Below are 25,473 nucleotides of genomic sequence, written 5' to 3'. Positions count from 1 at the left end.
TTCTGTGGACTTACTTAGGCTGACAATGCTGTTCTTTGGAGTGACTTTGGAGTTCTTTGGAGTTTAAGCTCTAATGGCTGCACATTTATTTTTAATTGCATTTCTTAAGTCATCTTAATTGCACTAAGGGGTAGACAAGATATGCAGTTTAAAAAACAGAATGCAATTACCTGCACTTTTCATCTTGCTGCTAAACTTAAAAAATGACAACAACAACAGAGTATAAGCCAGATGATTTCTTTGTAGACCCAGGAAAGATTTCAGGAATAAGAAATGATGAGACTAGAAAAAGAATACTCATTTCCTTCTTTGTGAAATATAAAGGCATAGTTAGAAGAGCACATCTTTTGGTAGCATAATGCATTCCTCAGTGCCTCTCTTCCTAGATCTGCTGTTATTTTACAACCCTGCACTAACACAGGGGAAATCTGACCAGCTTAGGTATTCTTCTGCATTCTGAGGTTAAAGCTAAGCCACTTTTTAACACGGCTGCCTGGACTGTATTGTCTCTAAAATAAATATTTATAAAAATTATGACTCCATATGGAATGCTGAAACTCAGCTGCTGGACTGATTGCCCAGAGATTGTGCAGTCTCTGTCCTTGGAGGTTTTCAAGATCCAAATGCATAAAGCCACGACTTAACACGGTCTGACCTCAGAGCTGACCCTGCAGTGAACACAAGGTTGGACTAGCTGAACTCCAGAAATCCCTTCCAACTTTGGTTACCCCATGAGCCTGCAAACTTGAAGCAGCTATTAGGTATTCTTTCACTCATGTCATTAGTTTTGTTCTTTTCTCCTCTCTCTGCATTTCAGCAGCTGCATAGTTCAGTATTCAAGTACACCTTTTGAGTTTCTGGACCTGATACATAACACAAATTGAACAAACCATACAAAAATGTGTTCATGCAGTCATGTTCAACAAAACATGGGTAGCATAAATACATTCTAAAATCCTTTCCATTTATGAAAATTTCATGCGGTTAAGCAAGAGATTCATTTATTTGGCTGATCTCTGAGCATAACAGGAGAAGCACTTACCCAGATCTATGTTCCTAGTTCTTGGGTTGCACTGTTTGTACCCTCTGCAGCTTCTTAGTTCCATGAGCTGGACGTGCAGTTGATTGAGAACTTCCCTATCTAGCGTATTCACTGCATTGATGAGCTGCAATACATGGGGGCTCTTGTTAGAGAACAGGTACTGCTTTGTAGTTCAGTAGCCTCCATATGTGGAACATATGTCATTTGTTTCCAGCAGGAAAGAAGCTAGATCATATTACATGAGTTGATGCGTAGTATCTTGCACCAATACTGTTCTATTTCAGCACATCATCAGTGAAGAACACTCATACATTTCCAGAGCCATACTACGATGAGGTACCTGATAAGGGTCAGTATTGAGATCAAAATACTCCAAGAATCCAGTAGCAAATTCACAGAAGAGGAAGTTGTGGGTCTCGTTGATTGTCCTCAAACACCAGTATGTGTTGTTGTTGGCACTGGTACAAGCACAGAAAGGACCCACTGCAAATGAAAACACAAAGACATAAGCTACATGTTGCCAGCTTTAGGCACCGCTTATCTTAGTACTTTTTTGTTTATGGCACTGCTTTATTCACAGGCAGTTACTCTGTCATTCTTGAATTCTAAAGCAGAGAATGCCTCCCACCATCAGCTTCTTGTTCTATGCATACCTAGCTTTCAGAATACAGCTAATTTGAGTGTCTGGCTATTTGTTTCCCCTGTCCTCACTGGCTGGGATACATTCCAGCTGCTGAGATAACAACACTGTACTGTGTATGTACTGTCTCATTCATGCAATGGTTGTAGGTATTCAAACACAGTTACTGGGTTTTCTGGTTGCTGTTTTTTCCCCCTTGCCAACACTGAAACACAGATCATTTAGTAGGAGGAAAACGGTGTGCCTCTGATGTGAGTAACTCCCAGACTCCTAACTCCTCCAGTCAGATGTATCCTTACGTGTCCACAGGGGCGCGGTTTGCCAGTGCTGGTTGTCATGGGTGAAGCAGGTCAGGCCAGGCATGCTGCACGTGTCATTGTTTTTTATTCTCTTCAGCAGTTTGCGCAGTTTCTTCTTTCGTCTTTGCTCTCGAAGCAGCCACAGCCTGTCTTTCTCCTGTAGGGCTTTCCTGCACACATGAAACATTAGGGTCATGCTGACTCTGTTATACTTGAACACACCTAAAAAAAAAATGAAGCAGCTAATAAAATGAGCTGCTTTAAGGAAAGAAAGAACTGCTGTTTTCTTAAATGAATGGCTTCTCTTCCCAATGGCTCTGGAAATTATTCCTTGCAATTCCACCATACTGGGAAAAAAATGTAGCCTAAGGGGTTTAACGGGTTTGCCTGAAGTCTCTGATGTGCATTTAGAAACATTCTACCATGGGCTTGGTTCCCTTCCCAGATACCTGTACTCTTCTTAGCATAGGATAAATGAAGTATCACTTCTGCTTAGTTTTGGCTTGTTGAACAGACCAAATGTTACTGTCTCGCATTTTTTCTGTTTCAAAGGAGAAAACCTTCACTTACTTGAAAGGGTGAAGATTAGATCCTTTGTGCCTCAGTTTGCTTTTGTGTTTTGAATGGTAACTGGAAAATAAAAAAACATTGTTGATAAACAACAGGAGAACCCATCCTGTTCATGCTACACTTTCACTTTAAATCAAAGCAGATTTAAGATGGTGTCACTTCTCCCTTCTATTTATTAACAGGAATACGTGGTGAATACAAGACAGCCATGCTGGACTGGATCAAGCATTTTCTCTCTTTTCCTTACATTATTTGTGCACTGTGACACCTGGTGGCCCACTACTGAATTGCAGTATGTGTCCACTGAAAGTGGAAAGCAAGTTTTCAGAAAATGGGCTGCAGAGCTTAAGATACTGATCTCTAGTATCTAACGGAAGCAACTTCAGTTGCTTGCACACCTAATTGGTTTAAAAGCATTTTATGTGATCTTCTGTATCATCGTCACTTGGCACAAAAGCAACTGAATTTCCGCTGGCAGAGGGTGGGCCTTGTACCAGGGACAGCTGCAGAAAGCATTAGGCAACAGTACAGGAGGCAACTTAGCAAAACAGATTCTAACCCCTCCTGTGAAGGCATGGATCAGCTACACTTGCACAGTACAGATAACTACTCAGAAGTACACAAGAAATACCTTATCTTGTTACAGTCACACTCCTCGGGTCTCTTCTTCTTCAGATGTCCTCTCACCTCCCTCAGGTTTTTTATTTTATTTTGCAAAGTTTCAATCTAAAAAATGGAAAACACAGGTTAAATAAAAATACAGCATGTTAATTTTATTCTAATCCTTTCAAACTCAATGCCACCAAATGCTTCTATTTCCCCACCTCCCATTTTCAGATTATCTACATCTCTGAAAGCAAACTGCAGCCAGGAGGAATCTTTTCTGGTTACAATTCACCTGCAGACAGAAGGTGAAAGCACAACATGGCACTGGAGGGAGAAGGGACTGCCATACAGCCTCAGGATACAGGTGATCCACTGTGATTTTCCCTCTTCAGGTTGTCAGCACATTTGCAAAGGAGAAAGGTTACCCGGCCTGCTACAAACCTGAGCAGGGGATGGGGAGTGCTGTAGGTCCCCTCTTCAGACAGTCTGGAAAAGTATCAAGTCTCCATCATTTCACACAGCACTGGCAATGGCTGGCCACACAGCACGTGCACTAGCAGTTAATTTAATTGTACCACCCACATGGTTTATTTTTAACCACCTAATTCTTCAGTAAGTGAAACTCCTGCTTTTGTTCACCCAGCTCTCACACAGCACAGCCTGATTCCATGCAGGCAGGTATTACAGGCTTCTGCTTCAATTCCTCATACAACAGAAAAAAGAAGTCCTCCAGTGTGAGAAATGAAGTCACTGCAAAACTACCATCAGACATCAGAGACCATAAATCTGATGGGAGTACATAACTGACTGCAGAAGCACAGACAGATGACAGAGAGGTCAGGAAAAACAGACAAAGAATGCAGCCCTGTGATCCTAAATCAGAAACACAACCGGACCGAAGTGATCTCATCTTCTTTGGCACTCTAACCTATGCTCAGGCCCTTTGCTTACAGTTTCTAAACAACTAAAAAAGAACTGGAAGATCATGGTGATACTGAGATGCCTTTTTCTAATTCTAGCAGAGCTAGTAAGATTTTCAGAATTTATTTCCCTTAGTATATGTCAATAGGTACCACAGAAAGGGACCAGCAAGTTCTTAAGTAGGACTGCTGAGAATTTATGTGATTTGGTAAGAGATTACAGCAGGCCCCACTTGTGTTAACTTAATTACCTATGGCATCTCTATTCGGAAATCAGCCACTAAGTTCAAAAGGTCCCAGGGAGGGACAAAGACACCCAGAGGCAGACAGACACACACAGCACGATCCTATCAGCCCACAGACCAGGCTAAAATCACACACTGAAAATGCGTGACCAACAGCATCACTGACCTCGTGGTCGATGTGAAGTTTGTGGTCCTTCCAAGCTTGCAGTGACCTGTACAGATCAGTGTCACACTGAACGGTGTCATTCTCCAGGATGTAGCACCTGGCCGTGGAGAAACAGTGTTTACTACAGCAGATAAATGCACAGTGCAGACAGCTGGTTCTAATTACACAGCTCCAGGACAGATGAGAAGTCGGATTGGAAATGACATGCAGAATTCAAAATAATGTTCATTCAAGAGAATAGGAGAATATCTTACAAGGCAGGAAAGAAGTTTGGGTTGGAGTTGCCATGGAAATTTTTGAGAAGGAAGAAAGAATAATCAAAAATATTCCTATCAAGTAGAACCTGTTGACTACTTCATTTCTAAATGTAAATTGTGCTGCACAGAATTCTTGTTTATTCATTAGGCTGTCAACGTAACTCATCTCTACTAACTAGGAAGTACAGAAAGCATTACTCAGGAGCATAATTCAGCAGTACAGGGATAGGAGCAAGGAAAACGTGCTTCTTTGTAAGACTTACTATAATACTGCAAAGGAAAAAAAAATGATTTTCTACAAAAGGAATAAACTTTTTCAAATAACCTCCCTGACTTCAAAGGCAAAATACCATCTGACAACGCTGAGGACTTACATTTCAGTAATTTCTAGTACAGTCCTGGTTTTAAGATTTAAGGGGGAAAAAAAGGCAAAATACTTGACAGGTGTACTTGGTTAGATTATTAGGGAATAACAAATACCACACCCTTAACCCTGATTGCTTATTTAAGTTGAAGCTCAGGTTTCTTCAATATTCCTTTATTTTCTTTAAAGCACTTCACACATGTTGTCCCACTGCCTTCTTTTCTGCAAGTGTTCCTGGGCACCCCTCAGGATTACATAGAATTTCCTTGCCAGCTCCTTTTATGGATTTGGGATTCACCCAGCAAGGCAGCAAAGAATTGACTCAACAGGTTCCAAAAGAAAAAACACAAACAGTGTCTTATAAATCCTGCGTATTCAAAAAAGCTGAGAACTCTGCTGATGTCAGCCCAGCTATGTTTCCTTGTATCAACAAGTCTCTTAAGACTTTGTAAACTGAAGTCAAATGGAAACCACATATTTCAACAGCTAACTTGCTCACACAGATTTATGCAAGTTAGTCATCACAGAATTTAATTCACATCATCAGTAGTCACTGATGTTCTCATAATTCAGAAGCAGAAATGGTAATCCAACTAAGCACAGTTGGAGATGCATCATCAACCCCTAGATCTGCAAACTGAAAAACAGACTGTTAGCTATTAGAGTGTCTTTAAAACCCAGATAATTCCATAGGCTCTATTCAACGTCCCATTTCCCAAGGCTCATGGTTCACCCAACTTCATCAGTAATACAGATTTTCCTTTCCTAGCACTGGGCACAGGAAGCTCTGAGAAGCTGCTGCTACCCTCAAGACTGATTTTGTATTTGAAATACAAAGCAATCAATGATAGGAAACTATGACCAGGTATCCCGAAGGGGCACAGTATGCTTATCAAAAGTTAATACACCTACTTATTTAAAGCAACCACTGAAGGAGCAAAAGCATATAGAAATATAGCACATGCACTCACCTGTGTGTCACTTTTATCAGGTTTGGGGCTGCGTACTCTGCAATGCCTCCAGTGCCACTGTACTCAGCCATGTCTTTGTCTTCCTCCTCGTGAAGAACAGCCCTCTGCATCTTGTGTCGCTTGGTGATGTTTCTTGGTAAGACAGGTTGGTATCCATCCTCTAAACCCAAGTTAAAAACAGCCCCGTTCAGCTCAACGGATACAGAGCGGGTAGAGCGATTCCGAGCATAGCTTGGTTTGTATTCTGCATGGAGAAAGAAGTAAGAGGATTAAGAGGGGAAGAAACAGCCTGGTACAATTTGGTCTTCTGTGGTTCTTGGAAAAAAATCTGCCTATATTTTGACATTGGAATTAACCTGCTGACAAATGCTGTTTGTTGCAGCTTTCCTCTGGGTGCCACCTCACCACCTTTTGCACGGATTGATGGGTTTTCTTAAAGCAGGAGAGAGGCAGATAAAATGCACAAGGATGGCAGAGGGAAAAGAATATGTATCTCACCATCACTTTCTGAGCTCGTTCAAAGAAACTCTGCTCTTCCCCCCCAGAAGTCGCTAGATGGCAGTAAGACCTTAAGAACTCATCATGACTGCGGGTCTCAGGTCAGCCTCCCGTTAACTACTGCAAAATGCTCCAGTGCCAGAATTCTTGCAGCACTTCCCAGGTTGTTGTCCCACGTTTCAGCAGGAAGAATTCCCTGTGTCAGCCTGAGCCTTTTCTCCATTCCATTCTCTTTCTTCAAGATAAGATTCTTGATTTTCATTGGAGGGATTCATATCTGAATGTTTACCTCTATCAGCATCTCATTCTTTTATTTGCAATTATTTTCCTCGTGTACAGACCAGACAGCAAATTTCCATGCTAAACACCACACTCCTGTGCTATGCACTCCCTCAGGCTTTGCTTCTGTGTTTGCAGCAAAAAGAAACATTTGCTATGAATTGACATTGCACAGTATGAGATTCCCCCTGATCTTTTTGCCTTTTACTGCTTTCCAAAACTCTCTGTCCTGGCCCAAATGCCCCAGAGTTGCTATTTTGTTTGGTCTGCAATGGCATGAATATATGGAGTCTAATCCACATCTATATTTCTATGCAGGCCACATCTGGCTGTGTTTCCTGCTCGTTGCAAGTGACCCCTCATGCCACTCGTTTCATTACTCATCAGATTAAATTAAGCAGAATCATCTCTCTCCTTGAGAAAAAAGCCCATGAAGGTACCAGAGCCTCTTGTCTTCTCCCTACCCAGTGCCTGACTCTGTGCTCTGTATTCATGGTTTGGAATCATCTGAGATGTTACTGGAAGCAAGTATTGGTTCCTCCGGTCACCTCCCCTTTACACAAAGCTGGAGCACAGCACACCTCGGCAGAACAGAACTGACTCTTTCTTCTGCAATCTGGTAAGGGGAAAACTCAAGCAATGTGCCCAATGAGAAGAGCAGCATTTCCTGTAATCCCAAACTCCATAGAAGAAACAGTTTCAAGGACAAACTTCCCAGCAAAACAAGACGACAAAAAAAGAATGGAAGGTAGAACAACAAAAACTGACAAAAGCAATATTTATATTTGGCATCAGCACAGATTAACTTCACTCAAGATGCCTTGCATAAAATCCAGATGGATCACATGGTCTCAATGGCCATTTTGTAGACATGGAAAGAGAAAAAACCATCTCCTCCCACCTGTAACTACAGTCCAGCTCTGAACACTTGTTAGTACCACACACACGAAGTAGAACACCAGCTGGACTGCCCAGTTCAGCACATTTTCCACCTGTAGTTACAGTTTACAGCTGACAGCGAGTGAGGTGAGTCACAGCTGGAGGGAAAAATAAATAAATAACCACCAAAACCAAAATATCAGCTCTATTCCAGGCACCCATTCAGGAAATGCTTGAATAAACAAGAAAGTAACTCCTATCTTTTCAGAAGTAGGAGGAAGGAGGAAGGAAGGTAGGAGGAAGTTCCAAAAAGCTACACCCTAACAATTACATTCAAAGCGTAAACTCCCATTTCTTTGATTGTTCCCTCATTTCATCTTGTTAAGCTCTTCCAACCAACAATTTACCTTCCTTCCAAGTCTAATAAACCAATCCAGCATGTTGGCCCTGAGCAGGTGCTGCAGGGAGCTGTTGTCTGCACATGCCCCTGAAGGACTGGGAGCCGCTTCCTCCTGCCCTGCAGCCAGTCCTGACCCAGCTGCACCAAGAACAAATTGCTCTGCAGTGAGACAGCTCCTCACAGGCTCGCTGCCTCGTTACCACACGACAGCCACAGCGCCGACTCAATGCTGCCATTGGTACCAAACTCCATCATTTTCAGAGTAAGTAGTTAAAATATTTAGTAAGATCCACATTCATCTGTGCTGTGCCCCTGCAGGCAGAGCTACCAACCTCTAACCACTTAATCTTCCTCCAGGGTTATGCTTTACCCTACATTTAACTGTGTACACAACTCACAAAGAAAGTAGATCTAAGTCTGTTAAATATTTGGCCCAATGTGCCTATGACCCTCTTTCAAATTATTGATGTTTGGTCTCACTAAGCTGCTCTCAGTGCCACGCTCACTCTGCCCTGCCTTCCTGGGTCACTTGACAAACATACCTGTGTTCGTCCTAGCCTGAAGGGACGTGCTCTGTTCTGGCCCAGACTTCCCCAGACAATCCAGGGACTCAAGCACCCTTGATTTTCTACAGCTAATTCTTGGTCACATCTCAGGTTTCAGCACTACCTGGTGAAAACATGAACGGCAGTGTCTGAATTTATTGTTCAACTGAATGAAGTGAGGTTATGCTGTATTATCAGCCTTCAGGTTTGCATTTAACTCTCCCCACAACCTCACCACTCGAGCCTTATTACTTATTTTGCAGCTGCCAAATTCATGATTTAATGCTGACATCATTTGGAAATGACCAGAGGGATGGTTAAGAAAACTGTGAGCAACTGTAACTCCCGAAAGGCACCTTCTCCAAAGCAGGAACACAACTGCTCAGCAGGAAAGTGAGCAGAAGACAGAAAGTTCCAGGGCTTCCCTTTTACCACTTATTCTATGTAGATGTTTTGGGTGTATGAAAATATTGTCACCAGCACAGTGACAGTGGAATAAGGCAGTATGTGAAAATTATGCAAGAACTCTGCATTGAAACAATGGGCCATGAGGAAAAAGTCCTGCACTGGGCACACAGGTTCCTGCTTTATATTCTCAGTTATGTCTACGTATTTTCACAAAATTCTGCACAGACTTTTTTCTTTGATAAATTCAAAGTAAAATCAGGCATTTGGACTCAAATCTCTGAGTATATCTCAGGTGTCCAGAAATATGGACAAAGGCACAGCAGTGGCTTCACTTGATCATTAACTAGGGGTTTCTATAAATCTTACTCAGAATCTGTGTTCTTGGATATCTCAAAGAGAGACAAAAATTAAACCAAACAACCTCAGTTTCTCAAAACTGTCATAAAAATTGTTTCAAACGCATTAAAAGTAATGGCTGTTCAGGTGTTCAGGTACTTGTAAGAAAGAAAGTCATTTTGCTGTCGTATTGAGACTACCTCAAAACAAAACAAATTACATGAAAATAGGAATAAAAATGCACTGGCTTCTTTGTACACACTGCACAAATTTGTGTGGCCTATCATCATTCCTCTCCTTTAATGTGATGACTTGTTCATCACAGGAGGAGGAGGCGAAATCTACAGCAAGAAAAAACAAACATTTGGCTATTTGTTGTCTATTAAGAGCTCACTGTTACTTTCAGCTTCCTTCCCATCACAAAGCTTTATTTCATCACTTTATAAAAATAATAGCACAGCCAAGAGAACAACACTGCTGTGCAAAACACATCAAAGCTGTGCAGGTGAGCTGTGTAACTGTCCCAAACAGCATGTCTATGGCATGGCCCTGTTTGGCAATTAATGTGCTCCATTCAGAGTACTCCATGCCCGCTGCACATTACGGTGCACAGGACCACAGGCCATGCATACACTACAAATTCATTTTATCAGAACGTTTGGTGCTCTGGCCCCTCACTCAGCAGTTTAATCCATTCTTCCAGACCACACATCCATCATGCATTGCTGGTTTGTATCTTTCCAAAAAGCAATCCTTGTATTGTTATGAGTTTGCAACAGTCTTGTTGCACCCAGAAGCAGGGCATCCAATTTAGTTTTCTGCAGCCAACGTAGATTAGAACATAACAAATTCACCTCTACTGTTCACAATAGGATGCTTTCAAAACTACACTACTGCTATGAACTAAACCACTGACATGGGCATAACCTGTCTGAGATTTCCTTTTTCTGTTTAGTTACTGTTCAGTTTCATGGTTAGCACTTGCTGGCATTCAGGTAATATTGCAGTATAACCCCTTGCACTAATCAAATTCAGAACAGCAGACTCCAAAGATGCCCTCAGAACCCAGCACAGACTGCACTTTATCCCAAGCCTCATGAAACAGGTCATAAAAATCCAAATGCACACCATCAGTATTCAAGTTGTCATTTGCAATCCAGCGAGCCAGCTTTCTAAGTAAGCACAGAAAAATGTTGGTATGTTAACTTGTATTGCTTTGTGGTCATTTGTTTTCAGTGTCATTTGTTAGATTAAGCAGACGTGAAAGAACAGCCAACACCAAACCCAAGAATCTGTGTCAACAGGCCCATGCCAACCTCTTCTGTTGTACGGCACACCCTGCATGTGGGCAGGAGTTTGTGCCTTATGGTCAATGAGAAAAGTGAGATGAATGGGACAGTGAAAGCACTAAGCAGAACATACTGAGAAAGTGTTCTGATCCCACCACTAAAGCTATCTTTGCAACCCTGAAGTTGTGCCTCGATCTCCTTAATCCATGAACTAAAGGTAATTATACACTTAACCACCTCTCCAAAACGTTGTGAAAATTGGTTAATGTTTAGTAAGCACAACGCAGATAAAAAGCACTTAGGTAAGTGTCAAGTATTATCAGATAGCATGATGTTGCCCTCACTTAAATTGTTTTCCTCTTCCCATTTAAGCACCTTCGATCTGCTGTTATTTGACTCCCTGTGACTGAACTTCCTTTTCTGTGTCTTAGGAAAAAAAAGTTAATTGAACGGCAAGTTCTGGTGTTATTTAAAGATTATCTGCTGTGCCACATGTTTAAACTGCAAGTGTTGTTAAGTAATTTCATCCTGGAACCAATAATTTTTTTTCAACTAAAAATTAGCTTAGTAGGTACAAATCTGCTTGCTAGGCAAATATAATGGAAGAAAATCAATTTAAACTCTCTGTTTGAAGCTTGTGCCATGTCATTATACAGAAAGACTAATCTGCTAAATAATTAAGGCTCTGTATTTGTGGAGTGAGACGAAAGAAACATTACAAGTGAATGGTAATCTGTGCTGCCATTTGCCTCTTTAATCTATAATTAGACTAGGTACTTCAAATATAGATGTTAGTCTGACTAAGGTTTAAAACACAGCCAGTGGAATGGACTTTCTGAAGAAGCGCCTGATCCGTGCCAAGGAGACTAGAATCAGAGACATCCCCTTTGGATGTGATCTCTGGTTAAAAGTCAGCTCTGCTGACAGCACAAGGAAGGGATGTTAGAAGCAGCTTCTGTAAAAAAGCACACAAATCCTTATTAAATATAAATTACTGCAGTAACAGCCCCAAGCACTGCAGCATATTGAGGATTGGTGTACTTGCTGCTCTCAAGGCCTACGTAAGGATGAGCTCCTCACCACTTCAGGTTGTGTAATGCATTTCCTGCTTCTGAAAGAAATAAACACAGCACCCTGTTTTGAAACATACTCCTCTTCCTATAGACTGAGACATTTTCAAATCTGATTGTCTGATATAAAACACACTGCTTCATACTGAGATACGCAGCAAATATGCTTGTCTTCAATGACATCTGTAGAAATCAATGTCCGTGAAAATCGGGACAACTGGGAGTGTTTGTGAACATTTATAGTTTTGTGAGGCAGAGAAAGAAAATACAGTGAGCTCACTTACTCTTCTTGGAGAAGAGCTTCTTCCTCCGTCCTGTGTGGCTCAGCTTGTATTCATTCTCTTCACAATTGCAGTCTTCACTATTCCTGCTGTAGTACTTGGGCAAAAGATTGGAAGTGCCTTTGTTGTTGCCTGCCAAGTTCATCATTCCCTTGCACTTGTGCAATTTGAGCTTCCCACTGGCATCTTCCACACACTGCCATTTCTGGAAGGAAGATGTGGTTATTAAAAGATTGTTTCAACTCTGCATTGTCTAATTGTTCCAGCAACCTGTCAGAGTTACATGGTATGGAAGACTCATCCCCTATTAGCAAAACAGATTTCTTTTAATCTTACATTTTAAAACCAAAAAGAGAACTTTTCTGGAACACACTTTGTGTGTCTCTGATTTTGTTTCCTGGAGACAGAGCAATGGGAATTTCTTAACAAATCTGATGCTACAGCTAAACACAGGGAGGTGTCAGTTGAAAAGCCGTATTTCCCCAATTATGCTTCTCTAACAAGGAAGCCCAAGTCATATTATCCATATGTTTGAGAAGAATTCTTGCATATCTGCAAGTTTGCTTGACAGGTTGGCAGGAATCTATACCATTATCAAGATATTAGAATAGCACCAGCTCCAGACCTGTGTACAATTCAGATCCATCCCATACTACTCTACAAAAGAAAGAACCTTTCCTGTAAGCCTCCTTACAGCATTTATATTACTAATCTTTCCCCATTCAACACCCTTGGGCTTGATCAGCAATGGTGAGCTGCACTGGATGCTTCTACAGTGATATTCCCCTCCCTTTTCCACGAAAACTGGAGAAAATCTAATCTCTAATCTAATCTGATTCCTTTTGTTACTCAAAACCTGAAGCAAAGTGGTGATAGATCCCTTTGTGCTGCTGTCAGAGCTGTGCCAAGGGCAAGGGAATTTAGCCACCTTTAATCCGGCAAAGAGTTTTACCTTTATTCATCAACATTCTACTAGCTACACAGCTAGGATTTGAGATACATATATATTTATTTATTATTATTATTTTTAAATCACATTGCAGTTATTATTGTGTTAGAGAGAGTTTTGGAAACACCACAGCTTTCTGCAGAGCCCTGAGAAGTGTTTCTCTTTTTTTCCTATTATAAAATCCTAAGCTGTGACCTCCAGGACTCACTGGAATATTGAGATTTTTTCCAAATAAAAGAACAGAATGAAAAACAGCAACAGCTCCCAAGAGAGATGACATTTTACAGCAGCCCACAGCTCTATGAGGGAGATTCAGTCACTTCATTTCCCACAGAGAGGTGTGCCCAGGCTTGGGGAACAAAGCCTTCCTTTTTGCATTGAAATTCACTGCATTGTTTGCATGACAGCTAAGTAAGAAAACAGTATCTTCGCTGTGCTTTCATTATAGAGAACTTTATGGGAGTCAGAAGTGAAATGCCCAGTTACACTGGATTTATCTACATTCTAAAGATATTCTCATTTAAAAGAGGCTTATGGTATGTCCACTCATTTCCTTAGAAAACTGGACGTCAGGTCCCCTGAGCTATAATTCTTAGCAGCAGACATCATGTCCAAACTCCTGTATGATCCAAGCCTTGCAGGGATGCAGACAAACCTGTCGTAACTTTCAGCACAAGGAATCATAGGAAATTGATGTGACACTGGCGATCAAACGTTTCAATCCGACATCTTTGCATGAGTGTCTTTATCTGTAAGGCAGGATACACTTACCTAGCTGGAGTGTAGAACTAAAATCTGAACAATAAATTGCTGAATCTTTTACATTTGTTTTATAAAAGCCTGACACTGATTGATGCACAGACTGAGGTTGAAGTAAAAGTTACTTTACTATAATGATAAACTTTCCAATAAAAAAAAATGTAAAATGAGACATTAAAATGTTTGTTGCTGTGCCCCATTACAAATCATCTGAATCTTATTTTTGAAAATACACGAACAAACTGCATTTTCTGCTCAGCAGAGCTCTATGCTGGAGGTGTCTGATACACAAAAACGAAGATTCAACAGAGAGAAAGTTAAATGCCACAACGGGAGCTACAGTAAATAAGTGCTGTGATGTGTAACCCAAAAATATTTATAGTCTCCTGTCAAGAAAGCAATGCTTATGTTTCCCCTTCAGGTTAACTGGAAGAATCCATTTTATTTTTGGTGAAGCTTAAATTTCTCCAAGGCAGCTGTACGCCCAGTGAAAGTATCTTAGGGCTTTACCAGAAGGGCATGCTGGATGCATTAGCAGGCCCACTGCTGAACAACTGCAGTGCACAACTACAAAAATGACTTTGGAAGCAAACACTGAGCCCAGCTGGGAAATTCAAGTAAAAAGAAAAAAAGAGCTCTTATTTTTTCTTACAAAACAGATATGGGCATGTGTGCAGACGTATCTAGGTCTTACAACTTATCCCAGTCTGCTTGTAAGCAGAAACACAAACGCTCTAGGCAACATCATGGCTATCACCTCCATTTCCACAAGATACTTTGAAGCTTAGGGAAAGGAGCTGTAGTTGCAAGAGAACTGTGAAAATCTCTGCTTGACAGTCAAGAAACATGAAACTGTGAATTCTGGCATTTAACGTTGGTTTCTAGGGCACAGCACACTATCATGCTGAAACCCGTGTCAGCTGGCAGCAGATATTTTTTAAGAGGTAATCACTTAAATACTTAAATTCCTATATGAGGAACTCTGGAGTGCCAGAGATACGTTGGCCTACAGGTAAAATGATAACCATCCAGCAGTAAAATGTAATTACATATAAACAGTGGATTAACTCAACCAGACAAGAAAACAAAACGCCCTTAGTTGGCAACCCCCAACTTTAAAGGTCTTTTCTTTATTAGATTGAAAGACGTGTTCTCATTCCAAGTTCTATAGCATGTAATGTCTCACACGAGCTAGATCCTGAAAAGGAGCATGCGTTAACACAAACTAAAACTCAGTGGAAAATCCAAGCTCCCCCACAACCTTTATTCCAGCTAATATCAAAAATCCAAAGGAAGAACCTTTCTTTTTTCCTCCAGTGCCTTCCAGAACCAGCTACTCAAGCCACCAAATAAGTGGCTTCTACTTATGTACTGAAATTCATCAAATTCACATTGTGCAAAACATTCCTTTAGTTTAATCATTAAATCTGTTCTAGCTGGAGATTTCCCACTATCTTCAGGCAGGCTACATTAGCTGCTGTGCTTGCTCTTTCTGCCACCTACTGTGCTGGGCCTGTTCTAACATTTCTACTCCATCCCCCATCCTACCCAAACTCTCAATGCTACTGATTGCAACTTGTGTGCACATCAGAGAACAGAAATATTAGTACTACTGAACAGAAGACATGTTCAAAGGTACAGTGCAAAAGCAAAGAGAAGACAGCTCATACACACATTCCTTCCTCCAGCACAAACTATCTGCTGTATGCATCAACAAGAGCAAATTAGGACTTCAGTACTTACTAGACACGACTCTTAACAGCAGCTGCAGCTTGAGCAGAGATCCTGCTTCCCTCTGCTAACACTATTCACCTTGAACATACAAAGGATCCCTTAGTGGAAGAAGACACGTTACATTTTTCTGTGTGTTAGAAATCCATTATTTCCTTCCCAGCCCCAGTCATCATCAAATGGTTTTTGCATTAGTGTGCATTACAGTCTCCTTACTGCTACAGCAATCACAAATGTTAATTCAAAGTCATTACTTGAGGCTCCAATCAGAAATAAATAGCCATGACCTTTCCCCATTGGATTTTTCATACCATTCACTCGTTTCCCTCAGTGAATCTCTCTCAACTGACATTGTTTTCTTTGGGGAAAAGGACCGATCACACAAATCTTGCTAAGAAAAGATTCCCATAGAAACATACAGCATCCACAGCTGAGACCTAAATCATCATGCTGTGTCTCATCAGTTCTTCTTTTTGTTAAGAGGAAGAGATTCCATTCCCTTTCACAGAGAAGCGAAAAGTGAAACTGTCTGATCAGTTACCTGCCAGCAAGGCTCCCTCCCACACAGACTCTAGAATTCAAGGTTTCAACAGGATAACAAAGTCCTCTCTCCCTGCCAGCAATCCCACAAAAACACGTCAGCAATACACATCTTCAGTTTACACAGATGTTTTCTGAACCCCATTTTTGTTGCCACATTTGATGCTGAAGTAAAAACAAGCTGCCTTAACAGCTAGAAATATTCTAACTTCCAGCCTAAATTGATTTATGAGTACCAGGATACCTTTTTTCTGCACAAACCTGTACACTCCAGTTCAGTACTACTTGGCCCTCATTCCAATTGGTTATCATTTCTTTACACCAGCTCCCAATTTGGAGATTTGGACCTTTGGGCTCTCAGCTCAACTTCAGTTCTTGAACACTACATATCACTGAAATCCAAAAACTACAAGATGAACGAGCAATTTATCAACAGGAAGTCTGGGGGACTTTCTATGCTGCAAACTGTAGTTGAAGTGAGGCAGCTGGGACAACATATAAATGAAAAATCAGGTATTCAGCTGAATTTAATATTACAATTATATAATTAATTGGACTGTGGTATCAAATAGTCCCACTGCTGTGATAGGTAGTGAAGAGTCTAAGGAGTGCAGCCTAAACAGAAATCAGATGAGCAGTGGAGGGAAAAAAAAGCAAACAAGCACCGAAAGGGGAACTGATTTGTCTGAGGTCCCACACTGAGCCCCAATCAGCCTCTCCCCATCTGCAGCTCATTGCCTTTTGAACTGAGCTACACTGTTACTCTGGCCAGGATATTTGAAGGCTTTGTTTGTTTTTATTAGAAGTTAGTATTGATTTTGGCAAGCTTCTTGCACCATCCAATAATACAATGACAGGGGCTTTAACAGTCCCAGTTAACAAGAGATGCAAATCACTTGGACCTGTACAGCAACGTGAAGCAAAGAAACCCATAAGTAAAATAGCCTCTGGAGATCATAATAGGCCACTTCTAGCTAGAGGAGGAAAACAGTTTTGTTACTTCATGATAAGGAATACAATCCTTGTATAACATCCCTTAATAAATCATGATGTTCATTTCCATAGCTAGTTGCCTCCTAATGTTATCAGTTGGAGGGTTGATAAAATTTTTAATGTATGAAGTTATCAACAAGTCATTTCTTGTTGTAATCACAGATTAAGAAACAGATGGTGAAAGTTGCTGAGCATGTGCAACTCATGCTGGAATTCAGGAACTCTGAGGATCCACCCAACGAGCCATGAAAACTATCAGCATTCTAGCTGGCTTGATACGATTCACTGTTATCAACAGAACCAAAGTTCTTTAGTAACCTCAGGACATTCCTGCGAGCTACAAAAGAGAGAAACTAGAGACAGGTCAAAAACCTTCCTGGATTTTAAAGAAATTCCTTATAAAACCGGACTTAGTTTTCTAGTTTGACTAAAGTTCAGTTCAAGCTGTGGGGACCTCAGGACAAAGAGAACAGGTAATCTAATGATAATTATGGCACCACTTTATGAACTGCTGTAGGAAGGCACATATTGATCACAACAGTTTGCATTGCTGCTATTCCACGCTTTGTCAGAGAATGGAGGGAAACAGCAGAGTAAGTGCCACCATTTAAGACATCTGCACATCACTTAGGAAAAGAATATTTTTTCATGACCCTGGTACAGAACAAAGCAATCAGAGGAAGCCTACATAACAGACCTTTCATTTGCAGAATAAAGCAGGAAACCAAGTTTGGACGGGGTCCTGGGCAACCTGATCTAAATGTGTATGTTTGGTGGCCCTGCTAGGCAGGGGGGTTGGAACTACATGACCCTTGAGGTCCCTTCCAACCCGGGTGATTCTGTGATTCTAATTTGCATACTTTGAATTTTCTCCTGAAGAACACTGTCACATAAAGTAAGATTTTTAATGCTATGTAAAGAAAAATCCTATTTTTTAATCAAACACAAACAAATAGAATTTTGGGAAAGGAAAAAAAAAAGGATTTGAAAAGGAAATAATGTAAATCCAGACAACTAATTGTCCTTGCAGAATTAGCATTGTTATTGTACTACATGACATCCTGCTACAGACAAACTCATCCTCAGCAGTGCTGCAGGTACGGCAGGTTTAGCAAACGTGCACAAAGGCAGCACATGATTTAGAGGGATTTTGTGCAGCTGTTGTTGTGATACTGTGGAGTTGCTGGGAATACTCTGCAGAGCAACGCTGGTATCGTAATTGGCTTCCACAAAGCACATTAATGCAGGCTGCCAGATAAAAGTGGGTCAGCTTCCACTTACCAGTCAGTTTAGAATGAAAGGCCGAACTACAGTGAAGAGAAAGAATTTGTGTGGAAGCCATTAGGTACCAGGATAAACGTTTTTTATTTCATGTGGGAAGAAAGAACTCATCTCTTTTAAATCCTTGAATATAAATGCTGAGCTGCTCTTTCATCTGAGCCTACAGTCCCCTTTGTTGGATGCAAACAACTAACACAGCCCAAACTCCACTAACTGAAAAAGAAAACATGGCAACAGGCTGATTCCCATTGCACTCAGAAGAATTTACATACATTAGTGTTGCCAGAAAAAAAAAAAAAATCCCCCATAATGGACTTTGAAACAAGGTTTTAAACAGTGTGAATACCTCGTCTTCATAATCCTGGTGCTCTCTTATCAAAACAATTATAGGTCAAGGAGGGTTACAGAGATTTGTGAAGGAAGAGCGTTTTTGGGGAGACAGAACTGCATTCACAAGCTTTCATGCTCACAAAGGGCAATTTCAAATTCTCCATCTCACGTTCAAAGCTTTCCTTACCTCTCTGTCCTTGTCCCTTATCACTCATCCCCCCTTGAGTCTTTGTTTCATCTCCTACTTGCACTTCAGATTCTCTGTGCCCAGAATTCTCAGTGCACAGACTGTGCAGACCCCCAAAACCTGTTTGAGTCAAGAGGAAGAATCCCACCAAGCTCGCACCACATTCTGACCCAGCCTTCTCTTCATCTGGATATGAAAATCTACTTCTTGTATGGAACATTCTGTATACTGTTAATTGCATAACAGTGAGTATCCTATAGGATCAGGAGACATTTGTAATACAACCACTGTATGTATCACAAACTCAGCCAAGACCGTGGCATGTTACTCATTTGTGCTCACTCTACTTACTATGCAGAGCTGTGAAAGGCACCAGCAAACAGACAACAAACATTTGTCAGTTGAGAAGTTACTCTTATTACTCTGAAAATTTTTGGGTGCGCTTATATTTAGGGCAATTTACCCTGAAATAAGTATATTCATCTGCTGCTATTTCTGCTGTCTAGACACAGTACTGGGACATATGCTGTGGTTAGATGGATTGAGACTCCCTTGAGAGCCCTTCCCAGACCCTAATTGACTTGATTGTTAGGCAATTTTTCCTGATGTCCAACTTAAATATCTTTTTTGCTCAATTTCATCCTATCACTTCCAATTATGTCTGACTGAACTGTTCAAAACAATTCTCCTCTCTGCCTTCTGACAGTGAAGATGCAGCACACACATCTCTCATTAACACACCTTCACTTTGGAATCTATTGGCGATTGGCGATACCAAAGTTATTTTATTACCCATAGAAGAAAACATAAGCCGTGAATGAGTGCAGACAATACATGGCCCTCTTATTTTTTTTTTCATAACTGAGACAAGTGATAATTACAGTAAGAAAGCCCGACTGTAGCTTAATTCTTATGCATAGAGATGGTCTCAGCAACAACATGGACTTGGAAATCTCTCTTCCACACTGTTTTTACAATACTGTTCAAAATGATTGAGAAGATGAAGACAAAAGCAAGTTGAAACATCTCTCAAAGGGAAAATACTGATGGAAAAGGAAGAGCCGCATTTCCCCCAAGCAGCTCATGAGATGACACTGTAGCAGAAACAAAGACCTCTCCCCGAAGTTTCTCAAATGTTGACAAGTCAAAAAAAAAAAAAAAAAAAGTTTGCTCTCAGCCACCTACAATTTCAGCTCAAGCTGTCTGATGACAACAAACTACAATACCAAAGTACTTCTTTACATTCAGGACTTTTAGCAAAAACAGGCCATTGTGACACCTGGTCTCCTAAATCTGACAAAGAAATCTTAGGAGAACGAGTGCTGCTGAAGAATGCTCATGGATACAGATTGAATCCAAACACCTAAAGAACAATGGACTCACTATACTGGTGCACTGAACTACATGATCTGCAGAGCCAGAAGGAGGAAGTTGGCCCTCCAACAGCAGAAACTGAACTAGTGTCACCTAAATAGCATATTGCTGACAAACAGTTTCACTGAGACATTCAGCTCGTGTCTGCAAGAATGGTAATATTCCGCAGAGTTACTCTGACAGCCCTCTGAGCTGCAAGGAAAGGAGGCAATGCCAGTCCAATAGCTCACACACTATCAGCATGTTGTCCCGCCTACTCTCACCCCTTTGTCCTCAAGTCCACAGGCAGGATGTGCTTATGGTCCTTGGTAGGAGCTATTCTGACTGGTACCTGGATGACAAAGCAATGGCACTGAGAAAATGTCACTGTTTTCCAGATTATGAGAATTAACCTAAGAGTGCAGGAATTTTCACAGAAGTGGAGTTGCTGGAGACAGCTCTGCTGTACCTTTGCAGCTCTCTGGTGAGGCTGCAAAACTTCCCAGGCTGAGGTTGTGTATTGATACTACTTTTCCTAAATTCTCTTTTATGTAACCAGGATGCAAAGTGAAAATATATATTTTAATGTATGACTACAAAAGTTGTGCAAAAGAAATTACACAAACAGCCAGTTTTGTGCCCATATATACACAGACTATTAGCATGCGTGCTTTCACAATATATATATTTTCATTAACAGTGAGAATATATTGAGTGCACAGAATGTTAGCTTTCTGTTATTACATGTAATTCCAACTAATAAAACGAGTTAATTTAAAAATTCAAAGCAAAGGGAGCTTTGGAAGAGGCCAATTTGTTAGGTTCATTGTACACAGGTCACTCCAAAAGTAATTCCTCCTGTTTATTTCCATAGAAACTACAACAGATACAAAGAGCACAACAACACTATTTGGTAGCGCAAATCCTCAGCTACAAAACACTACTATATTTTTCAACACAGTCACCCCACCACTAACTATGCATTATCATTAGCAATGGACAAAAGCTTGCATGCAGTGCTCATACAAATCTGCACCAGCAGAGGTGACTGCTGTCACTGTGACCACTGCTGAAATGCACCACCCACAGCTTCACTCTGCTCACAGCCATGTTCTGTCTCCACTAACATTCAGCAAGAATTGATGAATGCCAATGGGTGCCATTTTTAATGACACACCTTACCATCACTCACTCCATCAGATGTCATTTTGTCAGACTGTCCCTCTGCTGCCATCTGTCTTGCAGCAACAAAATGGAACAGAATACTGGTCCTACATCTACTACCATAGCACTGTCTGTCTCTGATGACATAGGCCAACATAATAAAGTAGGAGGTATTATTCGTGGAGCAGCCCTCGTAGATTCTCATCGCTAATGAATCCCAACCACATTCTATTTGGGGAATATAATGTTAAAAACAGCTGAGACAGTTCTCTTAGCAGTAGTCAGGAATCAATAGAGAGGCACTTGAATCAGCAATTTCCTGACTGCCAATCTCGTAAGTGCTGCAATATGGTTTTGAGCAAAGGCCACAAAGTGAACAATTTGATTTATAAGCTGACATTGGCAGCAAGGTGAATGGCAATGTCACACTGAAGATACTAAGCTCCGCCCATCTCCAGGTCCTTACTTTCAGCCACTTGTCCTACCTGGCCAAGCTGTTCACAAGCTGTTTGATACTCAGCTCTCTGACAAAGGTCTTTCACACGCTGGTATTTGGGTAGAAAGTTTTCTTCTTGGGCATCTACCTTCTCATTTTCCCTCTTATGCAGCAGCTTACTGGAGGGAAAAAAAAAACCAACAAAAAACACAACTATTTTTGCATTAACTCTAAGATATGCATACAGTTTACTGAAAAAAGGCCCAGAGAAGTACCCTATCTGCTAGAACCCAAGCATTGCTAGTGGCCAAAACTTAATAGCTCACTAGAAACTAGTCCTTATCATCATCTCTCATAACACACTCATTATTTATGTCATCCTCAGGGAGCATACAAAACCACACAGAACTGGGACACTGTGTTGCACATCCGACTGACAAGGCAATAACAACAGTCCATCATATCCTCCTCTCTACTGCATGGCTGCACTTTGCAAAACCTTCATGTCAAATGTTACTTATAAAGGCAGAGCACAGAGGGAATGGCCAGCCGACGAACACGGAGACACAGAAGATTATTCTTACTTCCATGATTTAAGGAGGAGGGTGGGGGGAGTAGCAGTTAGGAAAATGAGATGTCTTCCCATCTCCCAGTCCAACTAAACCTCCTCTCCCCCCACTCCATAGCATATTTATGCAGGCTGTAGGCAAAGGCCATACATCCCCTTCTAGCACACAATCACTACCATTAAGCGCATGCAGCCGTGTTCCTGCTGGCAGAGATAATGGCTTTAGGTCTGCAGTAGAGTGCTGCTTTGGCTCTGCCTACTCAGTATCCTTCTATTTAAAAAGATTGAGCTTTGTGATTAACACTTTCCTTACCCTCTCTCCACTAGAAATGAGTCTCTCCACACTTTCATCTTCTTCTTTAAATGGAACCTGGTAGGAGATGAGGAGAGAAAGAAACAATTTATTTCCACAAAGAATAGTGATCAAATCATGTCCCAGTTTCCTCTCCCACCCCCAGTTCAGAGGAGAAACACAATAACCTCTCAGGGGACATGCAGCTTTATGAAGCAGGCACATATGCCTCTCCAGTGCAAATCATGAACAAACACAGCACAGATTTGTTCTCACAGGGACAAAATCCACAACAGATTCACAGAGTACACCTATTTAAATGTAAGCACTTTTAAGGCACAGGGGATTAACCAAATTGTCCTTGATCACAAAGGATTCCAAATTAAGTCAGGATTTCCTGAACCCAGTTTGGACTCTTAACCAGCCTCAAAGTATCCTATTCTAAAGCAGCTGGCTCCTTCTCCCCCTTCCCCCTGTCTCCATCCCACTACTTACAAAAGCAAATCTCCTTTTTTCCTTTTTCTTTCATACTGCTGCTGATTTTCTCTAGCAGCCATCCAATCCGATTCTCTCTTCCCTTCTCTTTTACCAATGAAAGTACTGCTGGAAGGACTCAAATATGTAATTCTGAATGCTGGCCTGCCCTTGCAGTCTGATACACAACCAACCTTTTCAACTCAATTCTCTACAGTTTACTCAAAATGAAAGGCTCTGCTACAAATGATGCCACAGAAATACTTTAAATCTATGATTCAAATAAGTGAAGACATTGGGTGGCCCACTCACTGCTAACACTTTTACTACATCCAGATGCCACATGTGCCATACAGCAAATTTGACAGAATCTGTCAAAATGAAAACTGTCAGAAGTGTAACATCAAATATCTTTAGATTTTCCTATGAATACTGCACTCACAGATAGTAGTTTTACTAGTTTTCTTTCAAATACACTGCATGCTGATGAATAGTTCTTCTAATTTCCATGCAAGCACATACATTTTTACATGCACATTTTCTTCTCCTACCTATTCACTGGTCTCTCAGAATCCAGAAGTTTTAGAATAGATTTACCATCCATATCAGATGGAATATCCAATCCAGCAATATCCAGAATCGTAGGTGCGAGATCAATATTCAACACAATGTGAGGATTCCTGTAAAACATGTATAGGAACGTGATTTAAAGTATGTGCAATGACACCAAGCAACTACAGCTCTTCCACACAGACCATGGATCTAGAAAAGCTTATTTTGTGAGGCAAATGCTATGAAATTCCATGTAAGGAATTAATATGCAAGACAGAGATAAGTTGTGCAACCTCAAAAGGGATTAATACTAAGATTTAAAACTTTAGCACAGAGCATTTTTGAGAATGTAAAGTTGTTCATACGGCACAGTTAATTATTGCAAAAGAGGTTCAAAAGTTGTTCAGAACATGAGAGAGCTTTGGATACCATTGTTTTACAGCATCAAAGAATCTGCCAAATATGCTGATTACTTGATTAAAAAATAAATCTGGCAGTCAACACATGCTTTATCTGTTTCAAAAATGGCATGGAAGTAAGTACTGTAGCTCATATCACAGTAAGCATGTTCTGATGAGAACATGAGGAGAAATACATTGCCAGATAGTACAGCAAATAACTGAAAGTTGCTGCTAATATGGTGTGTGTGACAAAGTGGGAAAGCAATTATGGACCAACCATAAAAAAGAGAACATTTAAGTTAAAGATGTTGTTTTGTAGTATAGCCTCCCCAGACTCACAGCTATCCTGTGAATCCTGTCTGCAAACACAGACTCCCCAAATTTCAACATATTTCCATGCCCTGTTTTTTAGCAAAGCAGTGGCACATGCTTCTCAGCCACCACAGTTAACAGGGCACTGTTTGAACCTAAACTCACTCAAAATTCAGTTCCAATATTGGCATCAACTCTGGACCAGTACAGACAGCTCCCATCTCCAAATCCCTTCAAATGCCACAGCCAAATATGAGTGTGTTCATGGCTCCCAGCATCTAGCTGTACAGACCAGCGTTCTATCATGCAACCTGCTTTTATTACAGGTTGAGTTCTGCTGAAGAGCTCAAGGTCTATGTTGCACCTTAAAAGCTTATTTCAAATACCTCTGTGCAGAAGCTGTCTTATTCACAACATTATACATGGTTTATCAGCTGCATACTATTTCTTTAAAAACAAATACACAGGCTGGCAGGGAATTTTTGAAAATTGGAAAAAAGAGAAGGTGAACATATTGCTATAGAGACAATCTTCTACAGCACTGAACATAAAGAATGACCGTGCTATGAACCACAGGCACAAAAGAAGGACTGGGACCAGATGGATTGCTACACACGTATGTCAGTGCAAAATTTTAGCTGAAAGTACAAGACAGAAGAAAGCTGCTAAATTCACACTAATTAATGAGACACCATTTAAAAATTACTGCATTTTTGAACAAGCAAGCAAACAGGCACTGACAAGATGATGAATTAAATTGATGTACCTAATTTGATTTTAATTACTAATAATTGTGGTGTAGCATATTTGGTAATACAAATGAGAACTTAGTAATGACTTGCAACAGTGAATGCTATTAAATCTTCGTTGGTATCAAAAGGGAGTCATGGCAATTACTCTGCAGGGAAAAGAAAGTCCACAGAAAACACGAATGATTGAGGCTGTAAAATTCAAAGAAAATCAGGCTGTAAAGGAAGATCAATTTATTATCTGATATATTTTCCCCTCCAAGGTATTTTATCCTTTTCTTCCCATTTGTTGTACAGTGATGGGCTCTGCTTTGCCAGACTCTATCAGACTAACTCT

General features: G+C 40.8%; 1 protein-coding gene across 3 annotated transcripts in view; it reads right to left on the bottom strand.

Moving 5' to 3' along the window:
• SULF2 (sulfatase 2) overlaps positions 1-25,473 on the bottom strand; it is a 63,049-nt gene that overhangs the window by 3,010 nt on the left and 34,566 nt on the right. For all 3 annotated transcript variants that reach the window (XM_042883678.1, XM_042883679.1, XM_042883677.1), the window contains 11 exons: positions 23,674-23,802; positions 22,670-22,726; positions 21,838-21,967; positions 12,069-12,270; positions 6,081-6,324; positions 4,489-4,585; positions 3,183-3,277; positions 2,552-2,611; positions 1,982-2,151; positions 1,383-1,525; positions 1,043-1,166 (listed from right to left, as the gene is read on the bottom strand). In XM_042883678.1, the coding sequence (XP_042739612.1) occupies positions 1,043-1,166; positions 1,383-1,525; positions 1,982-2,151; positions 2,552-2,611; positions 3,183-3,277; positions 4,489-4,585; positions 6,081-6,324; positions 12,069-12,270; positions 21,838-21,967; positions 22,670-22,726; positions 23,674-23,802 (1,451 nt within the window). The remainder of the gene's footprint in view (positions 1-1,042; positions 1,167-1,382; positions 1,526-1,981; positions 2,152-2,551; positions 2,612-3,182; positions 3,278-4,488; positions 4,586-6,080; positions 6,325-12,068; positions 12,271-21,837; positions 21,968-22,669; positions 22,727-23,673; positions 23,803-25,473) is intronic.

This window comes from Lagopus leucura, unplaced genomic scaffold (genome assembly GCF_019238085.1).
Source record: "Lagopus leucura isolate 7727_CA_CO unplaced genomic scaffold, USGS_WTPT01 Super-Scaffold_100039, whole genome shotgun sequence".
Lineage (NCBI taxonomy): Eukaryota > Metazoa > Chordata > Aves > Galliformes > Phasianidae > Lagopus > Lagopus leucura.
Note: the sequence above shows the minus strand (reverse complement) of the source record. Positions and strands in the feature narration are given on the sequence as shown.